This window comes from Anolis carolinensis, chromosome 4 (assembly GCF_035594765.1).
Source record: "Anolis carolinensis isolate JA03-04 chromosome 4, rAnoCar3.1.pri, whole genome shotgun sequence".
NCBI classification, from domain to species: domain Eukaryota; kingdom Metazoa; phylum Chordata; class Lepidosauria; order Squamata; family Dactyloidae; genus Anolis; species Anolis carolinensis.
In genome coordinates this window covers 30848439-30863787 of record NC_085844.1, presented here as the reverse complement: position 1 = coordinate 30863787, position 15349 = coordinate 30848439, and the positions used below count along the sequence as shown (strand labels likewise).

General features: G+C 39.4%; 1 protein-coding gene across 1 annotated transcript; it reads right to left on the bottom strand.

The window, feature by feature from the left end:
- Window positions 1-1169: 1169 nt before the first annotated feature.
- On the bottom strand, window positions 1170-13710 carry gem (GTP binding protein overexpressed in skeletal muscle). The gene is made up of 5 exons (XM_003219507.4): window positions 13290-13710; window positions 11226-11576; window positions 7218-7294; window positions 5936-6140; window positions 1170-3085 (listed from the first exon to the last, which is right to left on the bottom strand). The coding sequence occupies exons 2-5, from the start codon at window positions 11554-11556 to the stop codon at window positions 2808-2810; spliced, it is 891 nt and encodes a 296-aa protein (XP_003219555.1). The 5' UTR covers window positions 11557-11576; window positions 13290-13710; the 3' UTR covers window positions 1170-2807.
- Window positions 13711-15349: the final 1639 nt, after the last annotated feature.

The window sequence follows — 15349 nt, the reverse complement described above, 5'->3', positions numbered from 1 at the left end:
TGTCAATGCCAATGCTTTCTAACATTTTCCATCTGCAAGAGGCACCACATTCAGTGGCCATGAACAAAAAAAATGTTGCCACAAGAGATGGCTGTGGCCCCGGGTGTTGTTGTTGCATGCCTTCAGTTTGTTTTGAACTTATGGCAACTTTAAGACAACCTATCTTGGGATTTTCTTGGCAAGATTTGTTCAGAGGGAGTTTGTCATTGTCTTGCTCTGAGGCTAAGAGGATGTCATTTGTCTATGGGTTTCCATTGATGACTGGAGATTCAAACCCTGGTGCGGCAGACACCTTTGGAAAGATTCAGACGATACATCAGTTGCACCTTTTCTTGGGGAAAGCAAATCTGGCGACAATGTTTCCAGCTTTGTTTACTGTAATGTAACAACTGTGGAATACATTTATAAAAATCAGAATTCAAGAGTCATGGCACCATTATTACAAATGTAATAATTAGTGATGGCATTGAATTTCAGGTTTAACCACATTCAGAGATTGTATAAAATAGTTTTGTTTTGTTTTTGTTTTGTTTTTGTTTTTTTTGCATTGCAGCTTCCCAAATCCCACAGCCAGCATGACCAATTAGGGAAATTTGTCCTCCTTGTATTGTCATATTTTGAGTATGTAGATTGGTGTTCTTTGTTATCCTTGTAGTTTCCAGATGAAATGAAAAAGCTCTGTTTGCAAAGTTTGTGTCCTCCATGATTTTACTTAAGAAATCAATCAGACTAGAAATTCAGCTCTCAAACCAACCAGTCACAACATGAGGACATTTTCCTCCTTTGATTGCTGCTGCTTCTGCTAATATCTCCATGTCACACTGTTATTGTCAAGTAATAACAGCCAGTCAAACAAAAGTGTCATTTCAAATGACATCACTCCCAAAAAGCACATTCTGGTGATAAAGATACTTTGAATTTTCATAACAGAAAAACTTTAATCCAAATTTAGACAATTGTATTTGAACTTGGCAACCAATTATGACTTATAAATGAGCCAGTTCATTTATTATTCACAAGAGTCAAGACCTAGGTGACTTATATCCATCAGATTTCACGTTTCCAATACAGGATATCTCAATCCAAATGCTTTTTTTTTTTTTAAAAAAAAAAAGAATATTATATCATCAAGCCCTCAAAAGGACAAATGTTTGAAATTTGACATCAGGTTCAAAGATAACAAAACTTTTTATTGATTTATTACAAGGCATGTAAATAAAACGTTGCTTAATCCAAAAAGATATCATATAGAAAACAGTAATAAAATCAGCATTTTTCTTAGGAAGTCACTTAATAAATATATTTCAAGACTACATCTTCCCTGCCCCCACCCCTTTCTAGAGTTGACCCATTAAAAATACAATAATTAAAAGATAATAAATACAAACAGTTATGGCATAATACAAACATTAGATCTGAGCACAAAATATCTTTGTGGATTTTTATAAAAGATCTCCCCTGTGCCTCAAGATTGGCATTTTGCACTTGATTTTCTTCTATTTTCTACTTCTTTTAGCATTAGAGAGAGAAATATCATGTATAACAACACAGAAAGTTGCAGTACAGAAATACATCCTATAAGTATGTGTTGGACTCACACCTGGCTCTTTGTAAATGGAAGGGCTCCAGGAAGTATGCAGGCACAAGACCCTTTCTATTCTTCTTATGTTTTAGACCAGTGGTTCCCATCTTCTACTCCTGGTATTTTGGACTTCTCCTCCCAGAAGCCTCAGATACCTTAGCCAGGTATTCTGGGATCTGAAGACCAAAGTATGGGAACTATTGTTTTAGACTACAACTCCCACAATCACATATACCTGTCTGTATTGACTGGGGTTTCTGAGAGCTGAAGTCTAAAACATTTAGAGAACCAAAGTTTCCACATTGCTTTTCTAGAAGAAAGGGAGAATGAGGAGGACCGCCATCCAGCCCATTCCCTCTGGTACTAGCAAAGCTCAGACTCCAAAGTTATGTTTTGAACCTATCTTGGAAATGTTACTTTTTGACTACACCTCCCAAACTCTCTTGGCTGACACGGCATCTAGTTTTAAAAATGATTGAATGACTGAAGATGTAAACACAACATTCTTCTAGGCATCGTTTAGCATTAATAAACTAAACCTAGCAATAACCTAACCCATGTTATCCATCTCTCTTTATTATTGACATACAAATCCATCCACCATATTGTTCCATAAGAGTGTAACTCTCTGTATGCAGAATTCCCCTTTGTCCAAACACTTGAGAAGCTAGATGCTGTTGATAGCTTTCACTTGGCCATTGAAGCAAATGATATTGTAAAACAGATTTTCCGCTGTTGGCACTTACAAAAATCAACTAGTTTACAGGGGAGAAGGCATCTCTGTCAATTCTCTTTCTCAGTTTCTTGGCTTTTAGAAGAAATAGCAAGAAATAAGAATGAGAATACCAAGCTGATTCTCTGAATGATGTTTTTTTGATTTGTAGGCATTTTTCCAAAAGGCAACAAGGAAAATAGTTTGCATTTTTGTGAACACACACTTACATTTGGAATGTTCCTGTGTATCAGATAAGACAAAAGTTATCTTCCACACCCAACACAGTCATACCCTTAAACAATAAACAAAATAAAACCAAAAAAAGTATAAATGGCATTCCTTTTTCCATGCATGCATAACACTGTGCTTATTGCCTGCAGATTTTGTCACAATAATCACAGTTGTGAATCCAAGTCAGTCTTATAATTCTTGTTGATCAGTCTAATATAGACTGATGTATTGTTTGAAATGGAGTCAAATAGTGTTCATAAAGGACAATGTCTAATGTTTCTAAAGGACTGAGAGATCGTGGCAAGACTTAGATTTCAGTTTGAAGGCCATGTTCTTGTTCTTTTTAGCTACAATTTTGCCCCAGAATCGCCTGGCTTTCTTAGGGATGCTCTCCCTCCTCTTCTGATATGCCAGCCTTTTTTCATTCTTCTCTTTGCTGTCTCTTCTTAGCCGCACTTGACGCACAATGCCTTCAAACAGCTCCTTCACATTGTGCTGGACGGCTGCTGATGTCTCAATGAACTTACAGTCAAACACAACAGCACACGCTCTGCCTTCTGCAAAATATTTAAAGAGGTGTAAGTCAACATATTATGCATAATGTATACTCTCAAAAAAATGAAAAGCAAACATGCAAGTGATTAAACAGAAATAAACAACTGGTAGTGATACAACTGAAGCACCAATTCCAATTCTGTCCATCGAGATGGCATACCAATGTTCTTCAACTTGGTATAATCCAGATGTACTGAACTCCACCCTCCCCTTATGGCAGAATGTTCCTCGCCTGCAGGCGATGTGATGTCACAATTACACAAAGGTAATAGTGGGATTTATCACATGGAGTTGTGTCCATGTTTTGCATAAGGCCCGGGCTGTGGCGCAGGCGGGAGAGCAAGCCAGCTGCAATTAACTGCAATGAATCACTCTGACCAGTAGGTCATGAGTTCGAGCCCCGCTCGGAGCCTATGTTTGTTTGTCTTTGTTCTATGTTAAAAGGCATTGAATGTTTGCCTATATGTGTAATGTGATCCGCCCTGAGTCCCCTTCGGGGTGAGAAGGGCGGAATATAAATGCTGTAAATAAATAAATAAATAATTTAGTCTGTTTCTGCCAGTTACAAAGCTGGAAAAAGTAGTACAAAGAATATTTGGTAACGCCTGACTCACTTGTTTCTAGGAATTCTCAGCCTGAAATTTAGGAGTTTATCACACAAAGCAAGCAAATCACAATTGCACAATGATAATAGTGGGACTCCATATTCTTTGGAGGATGGAGGGAGATTCTTACAAGGTGTTTCTTTTACAAAATGAGGTCATTAAAAGATTGTCTGTGTTTGTAAAAGAAATATTTCCATGCTGCCCTCCACTTACAGAGGAGCAACACCATGTGATAAATCCCAGTCAAAGATACTGTTGTTTTGCCATAATTGCGATTTAGGTGCCTTGTGTGATAAACTCCTAAGAGATTTCTGAGCTTGGTTTCTAAGATTTCTTATATTTCCAAGCCTATAAAGAGCAGAAGCTTGACTTTTGAAAACAATCAAAACGGGACTCTTAGAATGTAGAAGAAATAGAAAATTCAATATATACACTGTGTGAATTCAGGATACATATAGCTTCTGTCAAGCTTTCTTGATGAAAGCTTCCAACCCTGGTGCTGCTCTGACTTCATTAAGCAACTTGCTTTTTTTTTTTTTTTAAACAAGTTAGATTCCACTCACGTTCTTCCTCTGTTTTATAGTCTGACATCAGGAGTATTTTGTGCCAAGAAAATTAAAATTGCAATCTTCAAAAGCAGGCTATTAACTAGTTTTAAAACTACATTTTGAAATTCACATTGTGCAGATTTTTAACATGATTTCACTCTTTTAAGAACAGCCAAGGTTAAAAGAACATATAAACATATCCTTTTAGCTTTAGCTCTGTATTAAAGAACTAAATCATGTTCACGAACAGGAGAGAATTAGAAAAAAAATCAGTGAACAGCATTAAGGCAAATGGATACTACAGTTTTTACAAGAGAAACCAAAGCATTGTTAACAATCCTGACTTTTAAAATACAGAGGAAAGGCAAATACAGATCACCTGGGATAGCCTATCTCAGCTGTAGCACTTTAGCTAAAACCAATTATGGGTGATTTAGATATCCCTGTGAATACAGTCATGAAGAGAATTGGGCTTTGGATCTCAGCTGTGGCAAGGAGGGCTTCCTACAAAGAATTTACACAAGTATACCTCTGGCTTGTGGCATGTTTCTGGAGCTATGAACACGAATTTACAATAAGATTACCCTTAATTGAGGCCTTCAAGAAATTCCCAATATTCTAATTTTTACATTGAAACTGAAGATCTTTTATGGGAAGTTCCAATTCTCATACAAAGTGGCACCTCCCAAAGCTTTTTGGAAGGAAAGCACAATTGAGTGGGCTGATATTTGTAGTGTAGAAACATATGAAGTATAAATCCCCATACATTTAGCCCGTCTGAAGACCATATGAGCAAGCCCGTGCTTTAAGAGCCTTAGAGAAGGGCTTTCTTTCAATCCCACCATCATCACAGGCAGAACTCGAAGAAATGTGGGAGAGATCCTTCTCAGTGGTTGCTCCAGGCTATGAATTTCCCTCCCATGGAAGTCTATATTGAAGCTCTCTGGCAGTCTTCCTGCAGGCATTCTTATTTATCAAGGCTTTTGTGAAGAGGCCACTACAAAAGGTCTTTTAACTAGAATGAGCTGTATTTTCATCCAGATCATGTGTTAACTTTCCTTTTAATTGTTTTAAATGTTTTTGGTTTTAAGTTATATCGTGAGTTGCCTTGGGTTCTATGCATAAAAATGTGGGATATAAATTAAATAAAATCTTAGGAAACTACCTAAGAAACCTATGCAGCTTGAATGCAATAAGAAGCAGATGTCCTTATATATTCAGAAATAGGGAGCCACCATCATGTTTTTCCTCGACTTCATTTAGACCACTTGACCTGATTAAGAGTTCTGGAGAACTGAAAGTTGTAGAATTGCAACTGGTCCTAATAAAGGTATACAGGTAGTCCCTAGGTTACAAACATCTGGCTTGCAAATGACCCATAGTTAAGAACAGGGATGAGACAACAGGAGGTGAGGGAAATCTACCCCTAGGAAGGGAAATTAACTCCTGGGAGAGTCATCATGGGGGAAAGGTGTCTCAACTAAAGCTTTATCACCAATCCTGTTATAATCCTGTTATCACTAACACCTCTGGATAGGAATCATGTTAAAATAGTATATTTCAGAAAAGTTATTTTATGGACTGAAGTGTGCATATGTCTCCTGAAAGCTATAAGTCACCCAAAACAAACAATATCCAAGCTGTAAAACAGCAGAAACTCAAGCAACAGCACCATCAATTGCCATCCAGGGAATCCTACCTGAAACAGACACTTCCCGGCACCTGACTAGGTCACTTTTGTTGCCCACTAAAATAATCGGAATGTCTTCTGTTTGGCGTGCCCGGCGGAGCTGTATTCTGAGCTCTGATGCTCTCTCGAAACTTGCACGGTCTGTGATGGAATAGACGATCAAGTACGCATCTCCAACCTGCATGCAGTGTTCTTGAAGCCATCCGTTTTCACACTATTAAAAAAGAATTACATTCCAAATCAGCAAATTCTTGATTTCTTCCCAGGTTTCCACTAAGTTCAATTGCAGAAGAAATAACTATTTATTTGGATCCACAAAATTAAATGGACTGAAGCTGGATTACAAAAACTCTGAAAAAAATCTGATCATGAGGTTTTCCTCTGCTTTTTCTCTCTTTAAATATAATTCAGTTATATTTCCACAGTGTGTCTCCATTTGCTCTATTGCTCACATGAAGGAAAGGGAAACTAGAATCTCTGAGGTTCACTTTAGCATTAAGGCAGACAACCTGCAGGCCTACGTCATCAATCAATCATGCCACTGAAATTTGGTGGCAGATCATGCTGCTAAATGTCAGTGGCAAACAGCACAGCTCTTTCATGAAATGCTTGTCTGAAGGGTCTTTCCACTACACCACCCTGTTTGCTGCCAAAATGAGGCAGTTTATGAGGGGGAGAGAGCTGTGTCCCATGGTGGATCCCATTGAAAGAAATGACCTTCTGGGCATACTAGTGTTGTTCACCTTTCCAACAAAGCAAGGATTAGAGCAGTGGTTCCCAGCCTTTGGTCCTCCAGGTGTTTTGGACTTCAGCTCCCACAATTCCTAACAGCTGGTAAGCTGGCTGGGATTTCTGGGATGGGAGTTGAAGTCCAAAACACCTGGAGGACCAAAGGTTGAGAACCACTGGATTAGAGCAAAGGTAGGCAGCATTCATTTCACTAGGTGCTTTGACATAATGTCCCTCTTGCCCTAAGTAAGACCCAACTGCAGAGAATCCATGAAAGATCAGCATTCTCAGCATTATATGCTTTGAAGTTTGGCGCTTTTTAAATTTTAAGTAAAAATATTTGAACCTGGTATTTCAGTTTGGCCTTACCATGCCTCAATGAAGTGTAAACTTTAGAACAGATAGATCTAAATCTAGATATAGATTTTAGATATACATACACATTTACTTCTTAGATCTTTCGATCTATCTCTTGGTTTGTATAGATTGATAATCCCTGAAAATCAACTTCTTAAAGCAACGTCTACTAAATTTCCTACAAGCAAATGACCTTGCACATTACCTTGTTTTCCCACATGTCAATGAGGATGACTGTTGCGCTTTCACCGTCTACCAGTAAGGTTCGTTCGTATGTGTTTTCTAGGGAAGAAAGGGTAGAAAATAGACTCAGTACGGGGTGTTTTTTTCCCTTTTTTATCCCAGACTGGGAGAATTGTAGATTGGTGTACACAGAATTCTATATCAGGCCATTGATATATGGTTGTATAGTTCAGTGGGCCCCTATATTGGTTCTGTAGCAAAAAGAAAATCCTGTTATATCTGAAGGAACTGGGAGATGTGTCCTACCATTCTCAATATACATGTTCTGCTCCCAAGTCTCCTTTCACTCATACAACTCCAATGTAAAAAATGAAAAACAGGAATTTTTCAAGTTCTTCATAGAAGCTAGATGTAATAAATTCAAAGCTTTGTGGCTTCCATTGACAGCATGGGAGTAAAGGCAATATACTATAATTTTTTTCCTCATCTGCTCTTTCTTTTGCATTTCTTGCCCTCACTGAACTTTTGCACAAAGAGCTATGAAGAATGTGTGTATTTTTCTTTCATTAGTTTTCATTTTGAGCAGTTGGAGAAAGAAATCTCCTATACGATCTTGTTGTGTTTGTCATTCAAATAGCAGACTCTGGCAGAGCTATTATAATTTCCATAAGCTATATGACCACACAATTTCCACAAAAGAAACAATGAAGTCTTTAAGAAAAATGATCACATATTCATTGCTTTTTCTTTTCTTATTTTTGGCCGGTGTTATCATTATCCTAAGAAAGGGAAGACGACATCCCACTGGAAGAAATAAACCAAATCCTGAACGTTTGACCCCATGGGAGTTGTAGACAGACGTACAGACTCCAGCTAGGCTTAGTAATGGAAAATATTTGTTTTTACTCAGTGTATGGATGAACACACATTGCTACTGCAAGCAATTCCAATCAAACAATTTTATCCAGGGGCAAAAGTGTACAGAGGCCCCACATTTTTCAGAAATAGACTGGAAATCACCACATGGAGAGATAAACTGGCAATCATAATCATAACATAAATTAGTGCTTTTCCCTAAATAGAACAAATTTGTAAAAAAAAAAGTTGGATATAGCTATCCATCACTTGCAAGCTTCTGTTGTATATTTTGCAGCTTTAGGTCCAAGATTATGTCCTAAAGTTGCCATATATTTCAGGGCATATCAAAGGCTCATATATGAAGCAACATAAACTGTCCACATATTTGATATACAGTATTTGTCCCAAACACCAATTCTATTGCTCTTGAGTCTCCCCTGGGAATTCCAACTCCCAATACGATTCTTGCTGTCGGTGCTGTTGCTATTGTTATTGTGTGTTTTCAAGTCATTTCAAGTCAACCCTAAAGTGAATCTATCACAGGGTTTTCTTGGTAATTTTTTTAAAGGGGGATGCTTTTGCTTTCCTCTGAAACTGACAGAATGGGACTTGCCCAGGTTCACCCAACATGTTTCCAAATGTGAACAGGAACCTGAACCCTAGTCAGTTACTATTATTTCCACCATCTTTGTTTGTTCACCTATGTTTTCCCCAAAACAGGGACTCATAATGGCTTTTTCAAAAATACTGTTTTTTGAATTGTTTTTAATCCCCAAAACAGACCAAAATCACTCCAAAACACTTGCAAATGTGGCAGTTAGGGTTACTCACACCCCAACAAAAGCAAACAAAGTCCAGCAATTGGCACCCAAAGCAGTTCCTTGTTGAGGCTTGCAGGGAGACTTGTGGGACCAAAAAAGTTGATATTTCCCACTTGTTGTAAATATAGGAATTCCCCAAAGTCTACTGGTGTATTCTCCTCCTTATATATGGGAAGCTCTCCAATGCACTTGAACAGTTCACAGATGAAAACTAGGAAACATGAGGCCAATCAACATCAGAGTTTGGTCAAGGATTAATTGAGACTGTGCCAACCAAATCAGGATGGTTGAAGAGTACGGTCTCACCTAGAATTAGTATACAATGCGGCCTTAGTATCTGCTGGGATTGGTTTCAAGGTCCCTCGTGAATACCAAAATTTGTGGAAGCTGAAGTCCCACTATACACAAGGGCTTAATTGAATGGTTTCCCTCATACAAAATGGGAGAATCAAAATGTGTATTTTGGAATTTTAAAAAACATTTTCAAGTCATGAATGGCTGAATCTATAGATGCCAAATCCATGGATACAGAGGGCTGATTGTATATGATGTTGAGATAATTTACCCCTGTTGCTTGCATAACACCAATGAAACACGGGTTACCGCCTTCAGACTGAGGCTACTAGTATGTGTGGCTTCTTGTATCAAATTTCTTGGACATCTGTTTTCCCCCTTTCCATTCCACTGTTGTTGTTTGCTTTCAAACAGTATTAAATTTACTTCAAACATTTCATGGAGTTTTCTTGGCCAGATCTCCTTCTAAGGTTGAGAAAGTGTGAACTGGTCAAGATTCCTTTGCATAACAAGCAAAGGAAACCTAATGCCTATTAGCTCACATAATTATTACAACCCAAGGCTCTGGTTTTAATCAGCAGTTGTGCTTAGAACAATTAAACAATGCACCTTCCCTCTCCTATATGTGTTTTTGTAGCATTTCTTCTGTTTCTTATGAACAAACACCAAAATGCAGGAAGTTTCCATTTTTAATTGCAGTTTCCAGAGTCCCTGTGCCAATGTGGACACAGGCTGAAGGATGCTAGAATTACAGTACAGAAAAGTAACTTTTTCCAAGTTGATCTCAGTGAGCCTGACCTATCTCACACAGTGGTTATTTGGATCAAACAGGGTGAATAAAAATCCCGTATACAGAAGTACCTTGAGTTTCATGGAAGAAAGGTATAACTAACAGAATGAGCACACAAAAGACAAACTAACCAATCAGAATTGGCACAGTTTTTGATGGACAAATCTTCTGTAAAGCATATTTCTAGTCAGCAGAGCTTGATCTTGATCACAACATTTGCTTTGTTTCTTTTGACCATTGCAATTGAAACAATTTTAGAGGTTATATGATATGGTATTGGATGTGGTTTAATGAGCTTGTTATAAACAAGAGATTTTATTTTAAGGGACCTTGGAGATCAAGACAACATGGATCATGTGCAACATGTGAGTTAGGGACCTAGCCCATTGTCTAGGTGATGGGGAATCCACACCGAGGCATTCAACTGTTTGGCATCCCATTTCCTTCACTCCAGAGGCTCCCAGCACATAGGTTGGTGTTGCAGGACTCATTGGGCAGGTTATCCGACACTTAGATCTGATTTCCTTAGCCTTGAATTGTCCCAAATTAGCAGAGACAAACCCAATTAGTCTTCTGACACTTTTCAGATGCTTTTAAAATGTCCCAGTTTCTCTATCTTCCACCCATTTCCCAATTTATCTTCCATTTATTTCAAACTCAGCTGGAAACTGAATTGTAAAGTGCAAACATAGTTTACTTTAAATAAACTCAGGATAGGATGCGAGGGATAAGAAAATGTAGAATTTTGCTCTTTCCTGTAGGCTCAGAGAAAAGCAAACTGCAGCATCCTTACTCAGCCTCAATGTTCATCCTCATGAATAATACTTGCCATCTTGACTACACTCTGATGTTGCTTAGAAACACATATCCTGATTTCATTGGTGAAATGTGGAGGGTATGAATCTCATCTAGGCCAGGCCTATTGCAACTGTGACTAATAAAGGTTGTGACCTCTTTTTCATATCCCAGTAGTGACTGTATGCATTTATTTGCCAAAACATCACTCCTCATGGTCTTGCTGCTAGGTACTACAATTAAAACTCTGACAGCAAAATATCTGATCTGTTAGATCACTCTTCTGCCAACACAGTGTGAGATTATGGAAGGCACCCTCATGATGAAATCATCCTGAAGAAGAACAACAACAAAGGGAATCCCTCTCACGTATGTGCTAGAAGCTCCCGCCTTTCTCTGTTACTTAACACTAATCACTGCTTACACAACAGGTTTGAAAAAAACCTTGGCAAGGTGGAACTGAATGACCTACCTCCTAGCACTTCACAGTCACTGTCCATGCTGTCGTGAACACCTGCAAAGATGTTGGCAATGGTCGTTTTGCCGACTCCTTGTTCCCCTATAAGGACCACTCGGTAGTAGCTGTTTCCCGATTCGGATGAGATGACGGAATCGGAAGACTCCGATGACCAGCTCCTTCTGTAATACTCTTCAGGGTTGATGGTGTACCTTTTCTGTTGGTTGGACTCACGAGGGTCTCTCTGGACCACCAAATGCCTTGCGTCTGCTGGGATGCTCCAGCGCTGCTGCTGGGATTGCAAGGCACTACTGTTGTGACGCATCGTGACATTGTTCAGAGTCATGGCTTTTGTCCCCCCTTTACCTGGTTTTTAAAAAAGGAGAAGCACGAATAACAAACATTACTCATGACACATGGCTGTGAAAAGGTTGTCTACCTTCTTGTGTGTTCTTGACATCAGCAGACATATCTCCAGTGGCACAACTAAAAAAACTAGTCCACAAACTGTGAAAAGATCTTCTAGTGAAGGGGCAATTCTTGTTCTGAAGGTTGGGGAATAATGGTGTACTCATACTAGAGTTTATTTCCATGGATTTCCTCTATGGTTGAAGTTATCTGGAGAAAATTCTAAGTACCCTACCAAATAATAAATTCCAGAATTCCTGAATTATGCCATTAATTGTTTGCAAGCACAAAGCTTGGAGAAGTAGCTGTTATTGTTAGACATTTATATCCCACCCTATGTGATGGTATTTTGGGACAGGATGCAATTAAATTCCAATGTATGCAGACTGAAAATTAAAATCCTTGTGCATTTCCAGATGCATATGAAATTATAGGATTCCAAAGTTACATGGTTACATGACTATAAATTCCAGCTGAGGGATTCTGGTAACTCTACTCCAAAAAGTACTTTTCCGAGCTTTGCATTTTGGGGTGATTAATGCTATTTATTTACTGGCATATTGTTCAGCAACTAGCTCATAGTACCTATAAGAAATACTAACTGATTTTTTTCCATAGCTTTGTATACCCAAGTCCTTTATTTTCAGCTCCCTAAAAGTATCAGTTACAAAGTCTTGTAATGAGGAAAAGGAAACATTCCAAATGAGCAAGTGCAATAGGTGTTATTAGGTAAGACAAGGCTAATTGCCTGGAAAGGATCTAATATCCAGTTTAAAAATCAGTGAGCTGAGTATTTTCCCCTTCTCTAAAGATGGCTTGTACACCTTCTGGGAAGGAATATTTGGCACTGAAGGGAGGCAATGTTGTGAGGTAATTCCTGGTGGCCAGTATCATCTACAGCTACCATTTTTAGGAAAGTTGCTTTGATGCTCTCCAGCTCCCAACATGACAGTTATTTAGACATTTTGCTTATTCATGTTGAAGCCTGAACTTTCTTAGTTCACCTCTCATCTCTCTATCTAACAAACAAAGCATTTGCTAAAGAAGGGACAAGAGAGAGATCAGAGGTAAGTTTTTTAAAGTTAACACACAGATGGATTTGCACGTTTTTCAAACTCCTTTTGTAATTCAGAAAAGGGGAATTTCAAAGAGAGGCTTTGAAACAAATATATTGCAAAGGAATGCAGCAAGCTCTAGATGATTTCAAATTCAACATGCATTTTTCGGCATCTTCTGTCATTATTGGCAGAAAATCCAACTTTTACCCTCATTTGAGCAAAAAGTAATGGGATGCTCACACAATACTATCTATTGTACAAAATGAGACAAGTCCTTTCCCACTCAGCTGCTATCAACCTGTAGAACCACAGATGATACACAGCTCATCTCTGTATAAATGACACTTCACACTATTAACGCCCTACCTCTAGGTAATATGGACAAGAACAAAACACTGGTATGCCTTTGATTAAATTCACATAGCCATGCAGACTTTGCTGTTTGCTTCTCTATACTGCTAAATAATGCTGATGATTACTATCAAAGAAATAAAGTTAGATCGGGTGCAAACTTCAAGGTCTCCATCACTCTGTACATTTCCCCCCTATCAATTTCCATGCCTACAACACTGAGGACAAGCAGTCAAATGAAGCTTTGTGAAACCAATACTACCTTGCTGTCTTTCAGAATCTCCTGTCTCAACCAGAGTCAGCACTCTTGGTCTCACTCCCTTTTGTCAGAGAGTTGGTGGATCTTGAACCAGTCTCCCACGGAAAATCCTTCTTCGGTCTCTGGGGCTGCCTGCCTCTCTAATTCGTTCTCAGCAAACCTGGTTTATATTAAGCCCATCTGATCAGAGACAGGGCTTTTCCGTGACGTCGTTGGCCTGTCCCTTCAACAGGCAGCCCTCAGCTGGACGGAAGCAGGCATGCAAGGCAAAGGGAGGGAGAGCTACCAGTGATAACAAAATAAATTCATTCGCAGGCAGGCAGGCAGGCATTTATTTCTTCTGCTGTTGCTTCTAATGCTGGTAAGCAGACTGCCCACTCCGTTCCACAAGGGCAGCAGCAGAAAAGTGGCCAAGCTATATTTCGTAACTCCTTCCCTTTCTGCTAAAGTGCTGTTGAATGAGCAGTCCTTCGATATTACTTTGGATACATAAACACAGGAAGCAATCAATTGAAATGCCAGGCTATACTGGGAAATAATAGATAAATAATAGCCAATCCTACCATCCGGGAACTGTGGGGGGAGAAAAGGGGTTCGGCCTTTCCCCCACAACTGATCCTTCGAAATTGGATCACAAAGCCTCCTACACAGTTGACTCCTCAGGAATGATCAGCCAGAAGTGTCCTAAGAGGTCAAGCCCTGAGATACATGAAGGCAGTTATTGTTGCTGGGCTCTTCCAGGAATAATAAAGGCTGCTGGCTATTTATCCTGCTTACTTACTTGGGAGTAAGTGACACTGAGCATGTGAAGGGCAGGCAGTGCCAGATTCAGGACAAATGAGGCCCTGTGCTAGTTAAGTTGTGGGGGCCCTGACTTAAGCACTGAAAGAGGGAGGCTCAGTAGGCCTACACTGCCTGCTTTGTGGCACACTCCTATAGACAATCAGCTCTATCATTGTATCTGGAATCACTCTGAAACAGAACTCCTTCAAAAATAGAAGTGAACCACATAAGCAAAATCCATCATATAGCATTGGGGGGGGGGGGGGGGGAGATGCACCCCCCTCCAACCAATGGGACCTTTTGCTTAAGCCAGGCATGGGCAAACTTGGGCCGTCCGGGTGTTTTGGACTTCAACTCCCACAATTCCTAACAGCCAGTAGGCTGTTAGGAATTGTGGGAGTTGAAGTCCAAAACACCCGGACGGCCCAAGTTTGCCCATGCCTGGCTTAAGCACACCCAAGCACAGTAGTAAATCCAGCACTGAGAATAGGGCACTTCCAAGTACACATTGTTCTTCATATTTAAGGCTATTTGGGTGATACTGGATGGGGAAAGTAATTGACCTTTCCCTGTAAATAAGCAAAATTAATAATAGTGTGATTGTCAAGGTTGAGATCCCCCACCTTAAAAACAGCTCTGGGATCCCCAACAGTTTGCCATTAGCAATTCATTACAAAGTTGCAATGGATCACTGTTAAGTAGCTTATCCCATCTGATCTAGAATGCTAAACAGGGAGTGGTTAGTACTACTAACTCAGTAGTACTTGGGTGAGAGGCTGTCAACCAATACCAGGTGCTGCAGGCTATATTTCAGAGGGTTTCAATGGCAAACCACCTCTGAGTATTCCTTGCCTGAGAAAACTCTATGCAATTAATTGGATTGTGACCTACACAACTATTTTTATAGAGAGAGCTGGTTTGTTGTGTGGTTTGAGCATTGGTTCAGTTTCCCACTTGGTCATGGAAGCCCACCTGGTGACTTTGGGCAAGTCACACCATGGAAGAAAAATACCATGATAGGATTGCCTTGGGGTCAGCATAAGTTAAGAGATAGTTACACCAGGGATGAGAATTATATAGCCTTTAATATAAATGCTTCCCAGACTATCTGATGTGGATGTCCAGTGGCAGGTTTTTTTTTCCAAACGGGTCAGAGACTGATGCCATATTTAGATCCATTGGCTACAACTGTTTTCTTCTTTCTTGGAAACTTACCATGGACCAGAAGAAGGACTTTGAGTTAGAGTATTTTGGACTGCATCTCTCATAATCCTGTAACA

Coding starts and splice junctions, on each gene's coding strand:
- gem (XM_003219507.4), bottom strand. CDS start 11,556: ATGACTCTGAACAATGTCACGATGCGTCACAACAGTAGTGCCTTGCAA. Junction 6,141..7,217: donor TTGACATGTGGGAAAACAAG/GTAATGTGCAAG, acceptor CTTTTTTAATAG/TGTGAAAACGGATGGCTTCA. Junction 3,086..5,935: donor CCGGGAAGTGTCTGTTTCAG/GTAGGATTCCCT, acceptor AATATTTTGCAG/AAGGCAGAGCGTGTGCTGTT.